Raw genomic sequence first — 17,799 nt, forward strand, 5'->3', positions numbered from 1 at the left:
TATTCATCGCCGCCGTGGAGAATGGGTGGGGCGGTTGGTATTATGGGAAGGGGAGGAGAGTATGAGTTCACAGTGAGTATAGTATACTAGATTAAGATGCGAAGCTAATTGATTGACCTAGGTTTTGAGATGATATCCATCTTACCCCCCTCCTCTACCTCTACCCTTTCATAATCACAATCACCTCACACAATCACCACAAGCGAATCATCGCCTCATTTTCCAGTCCCTCACTTAAAAGGATACCCGGCCCTCCTCTCCTCTGAGGCCTTTTCAACCATCACTTTTCGCAACTTACACCTCTGGCCCCTCCCCGACGACTCTTTTACAAATTTATAGATAGGTATTAGAAGAATATCATAGCTGGTGGTGTTGGTGGTTGATTAGGTGGTTGATTAGGTGGTTGATTAGGTGGTTGATTAGGTGGTTGATTAGGTGGTTGATTAGGTGGTTGATTAGGTGGTTGATTAGGTGGTTGATAAGCATGGTCTAAAGTAGTTGGATTGGGGGGCTGCAAGGGCTGGAAGTTGTTTTGTGAGATTGATAAGTTGGGGGATGGAGGTTTGTGGTTCTTATGTTTGTGATGGTATTGTGGTTGTGAGGGGGGGAGAGGGTGGAAAGGGTAGAAAGGGTAGAAAGGGGAGGGAAGTGTGAAGACAAAGTAGAAAATAGAAGGAGTTGGGATGGGATGGGAGCATGATGAGTAATATTTTGATAATGAAATACTGCAAATTGAAGGTGGAACGAGAACGAGGAGGGAAAAGAATCACGCAGCACGCACAAGGAAAGCATAGAAGAGAGGGGGGGGGGCAACGAGATGAGTTACGCGCTCATCTGTAGGAGAGGATCGGGAGGTAGATGCAGCAAGTAGTCAGAATATTTCACAAGTATCAAATGGGATATGTATGGGATATATATCATATCATATACATTCTCCCCAGTGGAAAGAAAACTAGTTACATGAAGACATTTTGAGAGCCGACGAGACTCTGAACCCCGAAAAAGGTTTGAAGCCCCGAAGATGGCGTTTACAAGCACGGAGACCTGGGATACAAGCACAGAGGCCTGGGATACAAAATTGAACGAAACATATAAAAGAGAAGAGAGAAGAGAAAGAAGAAGAAGCAGCAGAAGAAGGAGAAGAAGAGGAAGAGGAAGACGGAGGGAAGGTCGTACAAGGGATTGAATCAATCCCACGAACCTCTGCCTTCATCTCCGCCATCAACCCCCGAGAACCCGGCGAAGTCTTGGAATTCTTCATCCCACGCATAATCTTCCTGCAAGATTTCCCAGATGTCTTCATCACTCTTACCATGAAATCTTGGCTTTGATTTATGATGAGCGATCAACTTCTTCTGCCTAGCAATGCGTACATCAATCACCCATTCTTCTTCTACTTTATCATCTTTAACTTCATCGTCAAGCTCTTCGGCTTCGACTTCCTCTGACCAAGAACCAATATGGTCACTCTCTAGAGCATCGTCGATTTTTTTGAGATCCTGTGGAGCTGGAGGAGTAGATGAAGTCGTACCTGAAGTAGCATTTGGACGAAGTGGAGCATTTGTAGCGGGGGCTGCAGCAGGTGAATAGCCAACTGTAGCTGCCCAAGTAGGAAAATACCCGTCGGCAAACAGTGGCTTGGATCTTGGCTGTACCTTAGCGGCCTCCCGGGAGTACGCTCCCAGAAATTTTTGACACTCCGCACACGCGTCACGAACCTTCTGGTCGTCTTTGAGTTTCAATGTCCATGGTTCGGCGTAGAACATTAAATGGAGGTTAAATGTTCCACATTGAATCCGGACATTGGGAAACTTCTTTTCCACCGCCATCACAGATCTACCTCGAGCACCAATAAGCCATGATTTGGCTGAATGGGGATGAACAGGACCAACTGCGTATAGAGGTATACTGCTGTTGTCTTGTTTGGTGAGCATTGGCGGTCTTGGTAATCTGGAGGGAGCGGAAGGTGGAGTGGGTTTGGCTGAGGAAGCCGCAGCAGCTTTTGCTTTCGCTTTAGCGGCTTCAGCATCGGCGGTTGCTTTGGCGTTGTCGGCAGCTTTCTTGGCGGCAGCAGCATCAGCAGTCTCTTTGGCTTTGTCAGCAGCTTTCTTGGCGGCGGCATCAGCAATTGCTTTGGCTTTGGAAGCTTCAGCTTCAGCAGTTGCTTTGTCGGCAGCTTTCTTGGCGGCGGCTTTCTTGGCGGCGGCAGCGTTGGCAGTTGCTTTGGCTTTCTCGACAGCTTTCTTGGCGGCGGCATCGGCGTTTGCTTTGGCTTTGGAGGCTTCAGCTTCAGCAGTTCTCTTGGCGGCAGCAGCATCAGCAATCGCTTTAGCTTTGGCGGAATTCTCCTGTTCTTTGGTAAGATTAGGAGGGGCGTTGGCGTTCTTCGTGTCTTTCCCTTTGTCATTGGACTTCGAGCTCTCGCCTGTTGCTGGTTGTGCACCTGTAACTGGCTTGGGCTTGACTCCAGGGAAAGGATGGCTTTTGACTAGAGTTATCAGTATCCTCATCCAATATCTCATTCAAAATGAATAACTTACAGAGCTCGCGCCACATCAATTTTTCCACATAGTACAATTTGACTTGCAAGTGGTAGTCGGCATAAATGGCTTTGTGCTTGACGGTGGCAGTCCATTTAGCCCTACTTATTTCGATGGTAGTCAATGTTATTTGGAAGTCATCGGCTTTCATGATTTCCCACATGGCGGGCCATGTGGTTTCGTATTTTTCATACAGCGCCATTTTGGGTTATGTGGTGTAATTTTTGAAAGGTAAGATCGATCAATATTTTGATTTTGTAAAAGTCTCGTTTGTTGTGGGCGAACGCGCTAAACCTTGTTAGGTTTTTACCAATCATTCAAGTAAACATTGTTGACGTGAGGCAAAGTGAAAGGAAGTAAAGTGAGGTAAAATTCATTTCGCTATATCTAATATAGTGGACCACCTATGGTAGCTGTTCTACGGCGAATAAATCTTCGTTCCACTGACCATCGGCACAATCACATTCGCCACATCTGTTGGATCTCTCCATGCTGACCAGTCATGGGTAAGTAGGCCTATACAAAATTCGTTAGTCTCAGGATTCAGAATGCTCGTCTTCCTCTTCATGTCCATAGATTGTGAAATCACAAAAAACTCAGAAAAACTTACCCCATGTCTCTTCGAAATCTTGACTTCCAGACCTGATATAATAGCTTCCACTCAAGACCCAAACCATCCAGCCACCCTTGATGGAAGTTAGATAGGTCTTCAAACAAGTCGAATAGACCGTTGCATAATCCGCCGCTGTCTGTGCATGACCCCACTCCGTCATCACCACTGGCATTTGATTCGTGACTCCAGCATTCAGAGCATTGTATCCTTGAGACCTTAGACTACTTTGCAAACTCGAGCAGCTGCTAGTACTTCTTGCGTAATTGTGAAGTTCCAAAACCAACTTGTTAGCATATGAGAAAGATGATTTAAGGAACTTTTGCGTGGTGGAAGGTGTGAGAAGAGCGGCGTTTGGGATGGTTGATAAATCGGTATCGAAATTGAGACCAGAAATGAAGATCAAGACGTTGGGATTAGCGGTATGGATACTGTTCATGCCGGCTACAACGTTGGTGTACCAATTTGCCCAGTTGTATGAGGATGAATCGAGAGAAGCGTTGGAAGTTGGTTCTCTGAGTTCGTTGCGAAGTGCCATGGACATTAAGTTACCCCAGGATGCACCCTGGTTTATGTCAGATCTTGTAATGGATGGAGAAAGGGGGATGACTTTGAGAATATCCTCAAAAATGGAGAGGATTGAAAGATTGGGATAGAATCATGTGATCGGGCAGAAGTGACTTGGGAGAGAAATGACTTACCCGAGTAGCCATGTATGCAATACCTCGTTGCCAATTTGCAACATTGAAGTAAGTATCTCCAAACCAAGAGTTTCCATCAGTATTGGAGCAGCACCAAATAGCCTTCGAGACATGATTATCAAGATGCACATAAATCTGCTGCTTGAAGCACTCCGCAGCAATAGCATCAAAGACCTTTAATCATTAACCAGGTCAGCAACATCTTCAAAGTCACAGTGATTGGAACATTCCTACCTGCATCCTAGTTGTCTTACTTGTGAATGTAGGATTATTCTTGATAACCTGATTGAAAACAGCTGTGCCATTAGTTGTTCCCAATGCCTTTGTGAAACTTGTCAAAATCGATGTATCCACTTGACCATTGGCATAAAAATCATCAATCATCTCGATGGCATATGTGAGACGAATGACATTCATGCCTAGACTTTTAATCTTCGTCACGATACTGGCAATCGATTGATATTGAAGACCTTCAGGTATCATGGTGTCTGCAGCACCAGGCCAATTGGCACCAGCATAAGACACATTATGGCCGGCTGAATCAAGAATCCATCGACCTGATGTGGTAAAGGGGGCGTAAGGCCAGGAGGCTCGTTCTTCGATTGGAGATGCGGTAATGGATAAAAGAAGAGGGGAAATCAAAAGGAGGATTTTTGAGAAGTACATGATGGGCAGAAGAGAAGAGTCGTACTCTGTGACTGCATAGAAAATCCCTCATCTTGTCGGGGCAGGACATCATGTTATAGAGATTCTGGCTCAAGTACTACGAATGCAGCTGGGTGGAGTCCGTATGAATTGAGCCATATATGTAAACAAGTTTATCTTCTCTTTCCAAGAACAGGACTTCCCGTATAACGAGCCATAAAGGTTACATCTTAGTTTTGCTGCTGACCTACAATGATTGGAGCGCATGCTTTACTTCATTCGACTCCACATGGTCAAAAAGTCCAAAGTATACCTGTCGGTCCCCTTCGGCCCATGTCAAAATTATGCTCATCACAAGATCAATACACTCAGTCAGGTCCATATACAGATCGACGTCATGAATTGGTAATGTATGCATGCAGTTTAAAGTAGATACAAAGGATCTGATGCAACATTGCAAACGAATCTTTACCTCGGGGGATTCGGGGAGACCATAATAGAGGAAGTTCGGCAGCTAATCAATGTGGGGTAGCGCCGGCTGATCTTCCTCGTGTTACCTTGGATGAAGATTCAACAGTGGTGGAAAATTAGGGTTTGTGGGGAACTAGCGGGGTATGATTGGTATAATTTTATGCAAAACTACGCAACTATATGTTTTCTAATCATGATCTAACTGTTTGATCCACCCAAAAGAAAACATCGAAAGGCCAAGATCCACTACTTTATACCTATTAGACTTCAATCTTCTTCCATAAATAGAGTAAACAAAACGCACATGCCAAAAGCATGGACTAGCGATAGTGTTGAGATAGTATCCAAGCGTCATATTACAACTTCCTCCTTCAAATATCCCCAAGTATTTCACTTCATTATTTAGGTCCAGGAGTTTCATATCTATATCCTGATACTGAAAGGACCGTTCCTAATCCTCGATGTACTTCGGCTTGAAATGGTCCAAATGGTACTCGCTCTCCATCTATTGATATGTAACCATCTGACTGGTTCTTTGGAGTGATGCGGTATGCTTCAACTTTGCGGTAATTGACATATGGTAAGCCGAAGAATTTCCCACTCTCGACAGCCGGCATAAGTTGAAGTGCTTGGAGTCGACTAAGATTTGAATAATCAATGGTTACCATATCCATACAACCATCATTTGGAAGTGCAGCTGGAAAGTAATCTACATCTGCTCCCATCCAAGACATCTAAAAAGTATTAATTAGCTCGATTCCATAGTCACGGTACTTTTATCACGGAAAATACTCACATTGCCACAGTAGAAACTTCCCAAGTTGTCATGCTGCTCTACTTCCCACCCTTGAGGTAATGGGTCGCTAGAATTTCCATATTTCAGCTTGGGTAAACCACCTTCCAACGAACCATTCTCTCGTAACAATTCTTCAGAAGTACTCCCAATTTCCATAGTCTCACGATAACGTCGCTTGATATCCTCTTTATCGTCCGCAACCACCTTAACTGCGATGTCACACGGGAAGATTTTCTTTTGGAGTGACTTCATGACAAAACCATAGACAAAACGTGTTCCTCCCATCCACCGCAAATGCTCTGTTCCCAGGTCAAACTCAGCCACGATACCGAGTGCTTGCGAGAGAAAGGATAGATGTCTCTCTTCGCCCTGTGTGACCGAAATTAGGTCTAAAGGAGTACGAATACCTTTAACTATTGAAAGAGCTGCGATACTGGTAGATCTTATATTACCATGAAGACTACAATGTAATCCATTTCCAGATCCACAAGGTATGTGCGCGATAGCCATTTTCGAGAGAGCTCTCTTCGCATCTTTACGTTTGCCAAGACCATTGAAAACCTCGAATGGAAGACCATCTCCAGAACAACAGATTATCACATCAAAAGCTTCTATATCGAGTTTTTCCACAATATCAGTGGCCTCCCTTGAGGCTTTAGTTACCGTCACATCGATAGATAGATGAGCAGCATCAAAGATAGGCGCAACGTCTTTTGCATAGATTTTTTCGGATTGTCCCTTTCCACTCTTTGGGTTAATTATCACTTTAACTCGTTTCTGTTGCTGGGATTTGCCATATGCGCGATCTTTGAGCCTAGAAACCCATGCTTCCACTCGATCTCGCTCTTCTTCAATAACATACTTCAGTACCGCTGGTTGAAGAACAGTTTTTGAAATCTCCTTTGCGTAATTTATGATGAGTTCAGTCTCAGTTATTTCAGCCCAAAGGATCTGACGTAAAGGTATTGCCCTCAAAGTTGATGCCCCAACAGGCTCTGAGTAGGCAGATGCATCCAGTGTTACGGAACGACGGGCACCGGCTGATTTTGCTCCTTTCTCTGGCTTTTTTGCTGTCTCGGCGCCTGTGTACTCTTGAGTATATTGAAGATACTACACGAAATAGACCTACATACCTTTGATAACCAACGACTCAGGACTCAAGGACAAAGAGACATCTTTGCTAACAAATAGTGTATTGTCAATATCAAATTGACCAGCACTGCCACTTGAAGCAGTTTGTCCTGATGGGGGGATTGAATTAGAGGATGTTGGAGATGTTGCCATCTCAAATTTAGTTGCTGGAGATACTTTTTGCCAAACAATCACACTGTCCGTAAATGAACGTGATACCGAGGTTCCGAAAATATCCGGTATCAAATTGTCCAATCCAATGCAAAAACGACGGCTAGATGGGCTATTAAGGTTGAATCTCTTCGTCTCATAAACACACAAATAATTCTAGAAAATTAGATGGAAGGACAGAAAGTCAATAGATTTGAGGTGAATAAAACATTTCACCATCCGATCAAGTGAAACCCGCGATGCTGGTGCGACGCGCGACCTTCCTCATCTGGAGCACGAGTTTGATGATTACGAGGTTGTGATTTGCACAGACGCGCTGCAACCCTTGTTCAAGGGCAGGGATGAGAAGTGATATCAATATTGTGACTGTAGGTATCTTGATGAGATATGGAAGAGTAAAATTGTTTACCATTGACCAATTGTGTGAGTTTGGTGTTCGATGGTAAATATCGTGGAACTACCAATCTCTCCTCGCCGTTCACTTCACTTCACGTCCACTCGATAACTTTAGAGGGGATGTCTTATAAATAACGCTGCCCAGAATCGTTTCTGCGACGCTTGAAAGAGTGAAAACATAGATGTATCTCCATCATCATTCCATGCTTCCCAAGATCGGAAAAGGCCCAAAATGAGACGACAGATTCGTTAATTGTCAAAAAGAGAAAGTAGAAGGGGTTGGAAAGCGTTTGCTGAGTGTCACGTGACATTGTTCCTCTGTGCGGCCGCTCCTAGTTTCATGAGGACCGCACTCGGCTCGCCATCAATTTCACGACTCGTTCCTTTCAACATTGCTGTCCGTTTCAGCTTGTCACGCTCCCAACGCCCGACTTGATAACCGCATCGGGTAACAATAGCTCGAGAGAGTCATGCATTTCAATTCCGTAGCTCAGAAGGAATAAAAGAGAAACGGTATGGTATGGCTCCAAAGACTTTACAATCTGAGCCAGAACAAATTACCTGCCAACTCGCGGAGAAGCATTAGCCTGGTAGTGGACTCACTGCCGTTCGATGGAAGACTGGAGGATACAATCTGACTTATCACGTCACGTATAATGATGGCTTCAAGCCATTGTTCGTTTCGCTGTATTAGGTCGATCGCTCTATCGCGCCTAGAAGGTGGAAAACGAGGCTGTTGCACTCCAATAACTCTGTAAGCATACCAAGATTCCAGTTCCACGGCCATTGGGCGTTGGAAAAATTGCTCTTGCACCGTATATCGTGGAAGAATTCGTGGAGGGGGATCTCATTTCTGGTTCTTTTATGGAGTCCAGGATACAGGTACAGAATTTGCATTTTCTCTTGACTCTTAAGTCGGCACAGTCTGCTACCACTTTGATACCATGCAATAAAACTATTCTCAGCTCTGGATAACATGTCACATGAATCAAATTGCATTCTCATCATACTAACTTGTAGTGATTTTCTGAACTTTAAGAGTGGCAGAGTATGATTTATATTCATTCCAAGCTACAAGTTACTACAAATTAAAAGGAAAACAAATAATAAAGGGCTACTAAGCCTTGTACCCCTAAAGAGGTTTAATGGACCCAAAAAATCCATATGAAGGAAATAAGTAGATCCTTTGAGACCCCAGAAAGGTTTAAAGGACATAGAGGTCCATTGGGCGCCAATGAAAACATTCAAAAAAAAGCAAGGAAAAGAAAAGGAAAAATGGACGATCTTGAGTGATGATTTTGAGGGGGGAGAGACGGGTGAGGATCAAAACAATGAGCAGTTGGCTTGTTTATTCCGATCACTTCTATCCTAAAGATGAGTATCAGCAATAGATTGCCGGTTTCCTCTTTCTTACTTCTCTTTGGTGACCTAGTTACTTGACTTGAGATAGTCCTCAATGCACCCCGATTGTCCGAACGAGTTGCTCAAGAAATCATTAAGAAACTTGAAAGCAGGCTCACAGAGCTCAACAGCATCGTCGTAAGTCATTCTTCCAATGTCAACAGGTTCGCAGTAGAGTATAAGCTCTTCCTTATGGAGACCGTATTCAAATCGAACTCCAAAGTGCTTATTGCCGCCTTACGTGACATCAACATTTCGGCAACTGTGGGGATTTCCAGGACGGATATGGCATAGCGAGGGCGGTCCCAGAGCTGCTTCATCGTGTCAAATTGTGGAGACTGTTCAGACTTGAGACGTTTTTTCTGCTCTGTTATCGCCCTCTCGCTTTGTGGTAATGCGTCAAGATCGGAAATTGTTCTCTTTCGCTTACCTGCGGATGATTCGATTGAAGGACTATGAGCGGTAGCGTCAGGACAAGGGATCTTTCCCGAAGTAAGATGTACATCCGCTGGTGCTGACGGTCTTGTTGAAAAATTTACTGCTTCTTGACTACAGTGATTCGACGTCCTCCCTATTTCCCATGATTTTTGGAGGCGGTGGGATAGCATGCGATTGTGCCTGAGGCGTATTCACCCTTTCTTGCGCAGAAGATTGGCCAGCGGTGGAGGTATTACTTCTGCTTGCAAGTCTAGGATCAGTCTTGGTCGTGTTATTCAGGCGTCTTCCTTTGGCAGCAGATGCAGCTTTCGATGCTTTATCGCCACCGGTGGATTCAGAGATCCTGCCTGTCACTGTACGTGCGACTGGTTTTGTCACAGTATACGTAATGGGCTTAGGCTTGATTCTAGGAAACGGATAGCTTTTGACTAGAAAATGATTAGTATCCTTAAGCCTGAGAAGTTTGCTTGAATGAACAACGAGAGCAAAATTCGCGAGTAGCAACGAGATTCATCTTCAAGACAGATGCACAACACACTACTGGAATATGGAGAGGAAAGCAATATTTCCAATTGCTGTATTTTCATAAGCTCCAGAGTATCTAGTCCTCTCTATTCACCAAACGAGATCCCAAATCCATCCATAGCCTAGAAAATAATCTATCTACAGATAGCCAGTCTCGTTCGATCTCATACCCAATATGATGAAGCAATATCTGGCGCTTATTTCACAACTATATTCAGTGCATTCAAACACTTTGGCATATTCAACTCGTTCGGGACAACCTGATTGTCTGAGATATCGAGTTCTTATTGGACATTGAAATGTCAAAAACTTCTGTATTCAAGTAGGAAGTTGATTCAAAAACAGACTTTGGTATGTTGTAAATAAACCCAGAATTCACCAGCGAATTATAGATACTGCCCTTTTCAACTAATTATTGTAACTCATGAATGCAAACACGACGATCCAATCACAAGTTTCTGGGCCTCTTACTGTGCCAAATATCAGGGCCAACAGTTTTGCCAAAGCCCCTTGAGTGTTCCTTCAGACTTCGGTTCTCATCATCTGAAGTGTGTTTTCTTTTCCGCTGTAGGAGTTTTTCGTGATTCTTTCTCGGGGAAGGGAATGGTGAGTCTGTAGCGTGGTGACGATTTGAGTTTTCGAAGCTTTCAGATTGATTTCCAGACGTGGGCGTTCCCTTCAATTTCAATGTGGCAGTTGTTCTATGAGAATCTTTAAGATGAGCGAGCGGTGTGCTCACAATGTCATGATGATTTGAATTCTTCGGAAATTTCCTACCACTAATCGTACAGCTTCTCCCTTCTACGACCGGCTCGTCAGATGTTCCATTTTCTAGAGAATTATTTGTGCTAATAGTGCTAGACCGGGTTGACTTTGTCTGTGATGGAACTTCACTTTCAGGAATAGGCGGATACACTCTCATCATTGTTGCTGGTCCCTTGGGAATATTGACGTTTTGAGAAAGAGATGAGCGGATGGAATTATAAAGACTTGACTCTAGTAAAGTCCCACTCTCGCTGAACAAATGGTCACCTCTCATTGCTGCTGGCTTCGTTGGGATATTATGGACCCGAGAAAGTGACGAACGGATAGAATCACTATGAATTGACCCCGAGAGAGTCTTATCCTCGATAGTTGATTGATCACTCCGCATTGCCTTAGGCGCGATGGGAAACTTTAGACCCGGAGGGGTAAAATTCTGGTTATGCGGTTCTGACAAGTAATCTGTGTGGTTGGCTTTATCTCTTGTTGTAGATGGAGTGGAAGATTTATCGGTTTGATTATCAGCCTCTATCAATAAATCGATGGTATGATCTGCAGCTTTCATAGAATCATACGTCTTCTTTGTATCTACGAGAATCTTGTATTGTTCTTTGCCAAAGAAGACATACTGTAAAGTATAAAAATCAACCGGCAACTCATCTGCCAATCCTGATATTGAGCCCAAAGCCCGATTTCTTTCCTTGAGCAATTTGTGTTTGGTAAGCCTATCATTTGGCGAGAGATCGGGCAAATTTTCTAAGACTTGATTAAAGTTTGTTGTTGTGACTACACTGCTTACGACAAAATGACCGATGTAATAATACTCGTCTGTGTCTTGTGAAAGTCGCAAAAGAGTAGGATAAGCGGTTCCTTGCGTCGCTCGAGGCGATTCCGCTGTGGATTGGGAGACAAAATGGACAATCTGTCCGTAAGTTTGAATAGGGGTTGATAGAGGGAAGATATATGGTTGAGTGTCCAAATTTATGGTGAAAAATCTCGTCCAATGAACGGGGCTTAGAATATGCGATGGCGGAACTATATTGAGAGTGCGATTCATAGGCCCAAGGATTCTATTGAGAAAAGACTCGTGGAATGCGTTTGTAGCAGGCGGGATCTGTACCGAAGCATTGGTAATGGCAGTTTTATGGTGGGATTTCTGGGATTCAAAAGCTGCAACGGCAGGAAGAAGATTATTGGAAGAAGCCATAGCATTTTCTGCCGGACCAGTCAAGTTGGAAGGTAGGGGTGAATTTAGAGCGCGTACTTTGAATCGATGTTCGCGACTTTCGTCCGCGCAGATTGGAGGAATCTAAGAAGTTCAATTAGTATATGCGAGCAAAGTAAAATACTATAATCTTACCCTCTGTAGAGCATTTGGAGAGTCTTGATTTCCCCCAATTCTGGAGTTTGGTATGACTAAAGAAGGGGTCGATAAGTCGTTGCGAACTTCACTTATAATATCTGACCGAATATCTTTCCTTTGAAACATTTTCTCCATGGCACAAACCCCAATCACTCTGCCCCTCTCTTTTGCCGAATTCCAGAGCCTCAATATGTTTTCCTCCGCGATTTTCTCACCCTCTAATCTTGCGGATGAAACATCCTTCTCATCCTTCTCCCGCATATTTGAGATCTCTTGTTGCAGCATTGCTTGATCGTGTTCTAACTGCAAAACTTGTACATTTAATCTATCGTTCTCATTCTCAAGTGCGTTGGCACGTCGAATTTGATCTTCTAGTTGGATTGCCAAAGATAAGCCTATGTTAAGCGTGGCCCTAGCATAGGTGTTTTTGCAGTCATTCGTCGTATACTGATTTTCTAAGTGGCTCCATGCTTGGTTACATAGAAGTATGAGATCCGAGGTGCCATGTTCCTCATGAAGCCTGCCTGATATGAAGCTTGTAGCCGCTTTGTTACATTGAACCTTTTCGCTTGCTGGTATCTGTGTCCCATTCTCATGGAAGGGTATGACTGCTGAAGGTGACATTTGGCCGATCGATACCTGCGCTTTTGGCTTGCAAACTCTCGTTGAGATTCTGTTCTGGCTAGCTTCATATTCACGAATTGGAACAACTGTTAGGGCCCCAGTATCTAAAGCATTGTTAAGCTCAAAGTAATTTGCCGAAAGCCATAGGGAGAAAGGCTTCTGCCTAAACTCGGAAAACGTCTCGCTGAACTGCCATCGGTAGGAATTGAACCGTTCATCATTTGAGATCGGACTAATCCAACGCGGTCGAGCATTAAGAGAATGCCCGAGTGAAGACTCTAGAAACTTCAGTCACCTAGCTGATCTCCATTAGATTCTGGTACGCTCACCTATGAAATCATGCAATCGAATTCTCGTATACTTTTGGACATCGAGTCTCGTCCATCTATGAGCTTTTGATGATGCTTTTATACTAATGAAGCCTCCATCAATTGCCTTGTTACACTTATTGATATCTTCCAACGACCATTTGATGGTCATTTTTTGCGGCAGTGGATGGAATTCGTTTACTTCGTCCGGTTCACTAGGAAATCCATCATATTCAGGACTCGTAGACCTCCACTTAAAACTAATACTTGACTCTCGAGGTGTTCGAATAAGTTCAAATAAGCCTGTCCTCGCAGCTACTACACCAGGATTAGTACGGGACGCGACAAATGAACGTTGCAAGCGAATTTACTAACAGATGAGCCCCAAGAGTTTACGCTGAAGAGCTCTTGCACGCTCAAGCCGCTCTGGCGTAGCTCCTGTGACAATTAGTTGATTCATCCGGCGAGCGGATACGTTGTCTCTTCAGTCTAAATCCCAACGAAGTATAAAGTCAAGCTTGGTGCCATATATTTGACCTCACGTTTTAAGATCGGAAATGAAATGAATCCCGATTACCAATTCATGTAATGCGACTTCCAAGATCGATATGATTGATTCATTGCATCTTTTCCTGGTTACTTGTATCCGTTGAGTGAATACATTGATTGGGACTGAGAAGGTAGATGTGAAATTTCCATGAGCCCATTTCGGTCGCAGCTACCGGCCTTGAGACAGATAAATTAATTGCAGGTCCCGGCTAGCTGCAGAGAATGCACACTAGAGGGTTGAATCTGCCAACAGATTATATTGAACTTGTTTTTGGCAATCTGCTGTGATTGGCTGTCGACTACCTAATCAAGAATTATGATTGATCAACAAGATGCAGAATGCCGGTAGCCGTTGTACGCCACAAGAGTATAGCAAACGCGGCATGTAATTCCAAGGTTGTGTTTGATTTTTATGCCTGAAGCTTGGGGCGAACTAGATATAGAGCTAATTTTATACTCTTGACAACACGTTTAAAGAAAAATAGCGTCGTGCCAATTCGAACTTGTAGCAAGGGACAGGAGACAATTGCTATGCAGCTATTATATGATGTCGGGTGTAGTACATCCTCGTTCTCCTGGACTAGGAAATAATTAGCACCATGTCAACATCAGCAGGGTCGAACATTCCCCATCGCTAACACCACACCTTATTAGACCTCGATATTAATTCGAAAGAGCACGACGGTCAACACTCAAGCGTGACCGATGGTTACGCTGAGATCAACGATCAATAATGGAGAATCAGAAGGATTCTCACAAGATACATTTTCAATCACTATGCTTCTCAATTACCTATCTAAATAGGTAATTCAAAAATCAAAGTTTGCTTGTTACACAAGAAGGAGGACAGGTGCAATTCGCAACCCCGGCAGGCAATCCAGTGCTTATTTCATTAGCGATCAAATTAGCGGGCGCTGTAAATCCTCAGGCACATATCGCTTATCGGAAATTTTTCACCGAACTCTAACTTCACTTCATTCAATCATCAATCATTCAAACATATTAAACTTCACCATCTATCACTCACAAAACGATATATTCAGCAAATTATGTGTATTGAGTTGTGTTCATCGATATGGTTAATCTAGAGCTAGTTTCAAGGAATATTTATCCAGGAAGCACAAATGGCATAAACACCTGTGGATGCATGGTCTGACGGGACACTTCTCAACTTTCGAAATTTTCAACAAATTCATCCTTCAATTGTTTGATATCAGAATTTATCTTTTGATTGTTTAATCTATAATGAAACATTGTAACAATTCCCAAGAGACACTTCAAAGTCCATTCTCGTATTGTTCTATCAGTTCGTGCACCAGTAGTGAACCTACCAATAAAGCAACACAAATATGTCTTTCCCGATTTTAAGATATTATTCAGAAAAGTGCGCGGCGTATAGAGAGCATCTTGCACTCCTATAGTTGTCTTCTTTTACTTCTCCTACTTCTTTACCGGCGAGGAAACTTTCAGCAGAGATTCGAAGATCTATAGACCAGTCAAGTAACTTTCAAAAACTATACTTCATACCACTTTCTGTCTCTTCTTGATTTTTCTGCCAAAAAATTAATGTTGTCCCAGTCAGTTCATTTCATTCAATGTATTCTTCAGGAAATTTATCAAATTGTTAGTTTGTTAGTTCATTCGATATCAAATGCTCCCCCCTCCCCCCAAGAGAATCACTTATGCATGGAACAAGTTTGAGCTGGAAAATGATGCATTTTTCTAAGAATGCATGTTATATAATTGGCTCCGCTAGGAATACCAAGCCTTACTAAAGGCGGAAGAGAATAAGAAGACTCTTTGAGCCCCCCAAAAGGCATAATGAACCCCACGAAAGGTTATATGAACACAAAGGTCCAGTATGAACACCAAGGTTCAGAAATTACATTAAGAGCGTAGCAACAAATTAAAGAAGAGAAAAGAGAGAGAGAAAAGGAGAAAAGATCAGCGAGGCTTTCCGGTAAGAGGAGGCAACTGGAAGCCATTATTGGCCTTTAGGTTCCACGTCATTATCAGCCTTCGCCCAACTAGGTTTGAGTTCAGGATAAGACATGGGATCTTCCAACTTTTCCAACTTTATATAGGGTGTGCGAAGGGGCGATCTTTCGCGGTAAGTCTCAGTCTTAATCTGAGCTTCAGGGCTTTGACTCCGATCTTTGGCTTTGGCTGCATCGCGCCTGGCTTTTGCTTTCGCCCGATTCTTACGATTGAGAATCGTTTTCCTGGCTGCTTTTGCTGCCGATGCTGCATCTCCTGGAGCATTGTCAAAGTTAGAGAGTACATCCTCAACTTTCGACAAAGGTTCCACGTCATCGTCAGAGATATCGCCGTCATTATCAGCCTTCACCCGACTGGAATTGAGTTTAGGATAAGACATGCGATCTGTCAATTTGACACCGGATGTGCGGAGAGGCGATCTTTCGCGATATGTTTCAGTCTCAGTCTGACCTTTGGGGCTTTGACTTCGATCCTTGACTTTGGCGTTGGATGCACCCTTGATGGCGAGCTTCTTCCGACCACGACCATTATTACCACCAGCGGGAGCAAGATTTATCAAGTTCTGGGCGAATTTGGTCAAGCTGCTCTCAAGTCCTGCAAGAGTAATTGTATCAGGTGATGAGGCGGGTGCTGATCTTGGCGGCTGCGACGGCGGTGGAGGTGGAGGCGGTGGTGGTGGAAATGATGCGTATGATAGAAATTGCGGCATCATCGGAGGAGGGAAATATTGTGCCGATGGCGGAGGAAGTTGTGATTGTGGTCGACGACCGAGACCGCTTGCATTGCGGGTCAATCCTCTCTCCGATCTATCTTTGAGATGAATCACGAGAGAAGGATTTCCCCAGGCTGGGTCTTCTGCAATTGGTGGATCTTCCTGCCATGTCCTTGCGTAAATATAGTCTCTCCAATAATGTGGATTTTCCAATTGGTACTGCAGTGCGAAAGATGGTGTCCAGATTTTTGGTCTGGTTTCGGCGGATAGGGCTTTCCAAACTGGATGTTCAGTCAATTCAGTTGGCCATGATAACATAGCTTTCTGATTTCGACCGAGCATCAGCAAGTGGCGTTGATTACCATCGGATTTCCAGGCTTTGACACATTCAAAGAGAACGTGGTCCGTTGTGTTGCACATTGGACATCCATCGATAACACCGAATGCATTAACTGGACCAACACATCTTTTCAGCTCATGACCTATGCGAGAGCAATTGCCGCACTGAAGTACAACTTTTCGTGCTGCGGCTCTTTGCTGGTCGCGATTTAGCGGTTGGGGACCTTGTGGCTGCCATGATCCGTTAGGATTTGGCGTGCCATAAGGTTGTTGATAGCCTTGAGGCTGCCATGCTCCGTTAGGATTTGGAGTGGGCCAAGGTTGTGGTTGCGGGTAATAGTATTGACCGGATGAGTAGTCATATACTGGTGCGTTTTGGTATGCGTAAGGATTTGCGTACGGATTTGGATTTGGATTTGGAGGTCCATACCCAGGTGGGTAGTTGCCTCTCGAGTTTGGGTTCATCGTTGAGGTTGATGAATTTGTTATGTGGGTGGTTGAGGAAAGAATTATTCAAAGTTGAAAATAATATATAAATACTAGGTATTGTGCGGCCCTACTACAAACTTTTGCCTGATTTCTGCCTGAGTTCACATTTCATATTGCTCGGGTAACCATGTTGTTACCCTTATTTCTACTCATATATCCGTTGCACTAGGTATTCAGAGTTATTCCCGTGGCTCTATAGAAATCTGTGCCGTTTTCTTTCCTTTCTTGATATCAGTGAGAGATCAATTCAAACAACACGTGTCTGACCAATCTCCAAAAGACTTATGGAAATTTCCAAGAAGGCTATCAATAATGCCAGAGAGTGAGATCCCCAGATCTGGGCTTCTTTGTTTTCGAGACCCGACTCCAGATCCCAACTCACTGGAATCACTGTTCCAACAGAAGCCAGAATGGCAATAATCGTTGTTGAATGGACAGATGGATGAAGGTAGATTCTGGTCTTCAGGTGGATCTGCAGGATGTTAAATGAATGCATAGATAGCTAGCAGTTGTATGTTTCAAACCCAAGTCCACAATCTCCTCATTACAAAATGCCTATATCTGACGTGGTTTTTCCCCTCCAACATCACGAATTGGCTTAGATGAGTGACCTTGAAAACTCCTCAATTGGGGTACTGAAGGCTAATAAGTGATAATATGTATTGAAACCGCAACTCAGCTCAAGGCTTTACTATGTAAGTATATTTTTACAGTTCTCAATATTGACCCAATTGATCCAAGAAAGATTCCGCAAACCCGATTGTGAATTTAAATAATATTCTCCCATCAAATAAACTACAAAGACCACCTACTTTGAGAGTGAAGTTTGC

At 43.6% G+C, this 17,799-nt stretch overlaps 5 protein-coding genes across 5 annotated transcripts; all 5 read right to left on the minus strand.

Moving 5' to 3' along the window:
* Positions 1 to 1,187: 1,187 nt before the first annotated feature.
* Positions 1,188 to 2,742, minus strand: EAE98_004390 (uncharacterized protein; the record flags this gene model as incomplete). The annotated part of the gene is made up of 2 exons (XM_038952010.1): positions 1,188 to 2,488; positions 2,541 to 2,742. 2 exons carry the CDS (start codon positions 2,740 to 2,742, stop codon positions 1,188 to 1,190), a joined length of 1,503 nt encoding a protein of 500 aa, XP_038811546.1.
* A 125-nt stretch (positions 2,743 to 2,867) lies between these two features.
* Positions 2,868 to 4,685, minus strand: EAE98_004391 (uncharacterized protein). Its single transcript, XM_038952011.1, has 4 exons — positions 4,086 to 4,685; positions 3,852 to 4,025; positions 3,151 to 3,715; positions 2,868 to 3,056 (listed from the first exon to the last, which is right to left on the minus strand). The coding sequence occupies exons 1-4, from the start codon at positions 4,515 to 4,517 to the stop codon at positions 2,959 to 2,961; spliced, it is 1,269 nt and encodes a 422-aa protein (XP_038811547.1). The 5' UTR covers positions 4,518 to 4,685; the 3' UTR covers positions 2,868 to 2,958.
* A 418-nt stretch (positions 4,686 to 5,103) lies between these two features.
* EAE98_004392 (uncharacterized protein) lies at positions 5,104 to 7,397 on the minus strand. Its single transcript, XM_038952012.1, has 3 exons — positions 6,897 to 7,397; positions 5,764 to 6,845; positions 5,104 to 5,701 (listed from the first exon to the last, which is right to left on the minus strand). Exons 1-3 carry the CDS (start codon positions 7,045 to 7,047, stop codon positions 5,366 to 5,368), a joined length of 1,569 nt encoding a protein of 522 aa, XP_038811548.1. The 5' UTR covers positions 7,048 to 7,397; the 3' UTR covers positions 5,104 to 5,365.
* A 1,608-nt stretch (positions 7,398 to 9,005) lies between these two features.
* Positions 9,006 to 13,342, minus strand: EAE98_004393 (uncharacterized protein; the record flags this gene model as incomplete). The annotated part of the gene is made up of 6 exons (XM_038952013.1): positions 9,006 to 9,315; positions 9,416 to 9,728; positions 10,297 to 11,896; positions 11,948 to 12,852; positions 12,904 to 13,197; positions 13,258 to 13,342. 6 exons carry the CDS (start codon positions 13,340 to 13,342, stop codon positions 9,006 to 9,008), a joined length of 3,507 nt encoding a protein of 1,168 aa, XP_038811549.1.
* A 2,073-nt stretch (positions 13,343 to 15,415) lies between these two features.
* Positions 15,416 to 16,945, minus strand: EAE98_004394 (uncharacterized protein; the record flags this gene model as incomplete). Its single annotated transcript, XM_038952014.1, has 1 exon — positions 15,416 to 16,945. One exon carries the CDS (start codon positions 16,943 to 16,945, stop codon positions 15,416 to 15,418), a length of 1,530 nt encoding a protein of 509 aa, XP_038811550.1.
* Between the last annotated feature and the right edge of the window lie 854 nt (positions 16,946 to 17,799).

The sequence above is a fragment of the Botrytis deweyae genome (genome assembly GCF_014898535.1).
Source record: "Botrytis deweyae strain B1 chromosome Unknown BDEW_008, whole genome shotgun sequence".
Lineage (NCBI taxonomy): Eukaryota > Fungi > Ascomycota > Leotiomycetes > Helotiales > Sclerotiniaceae > Botrytis > Botrytis deweyae.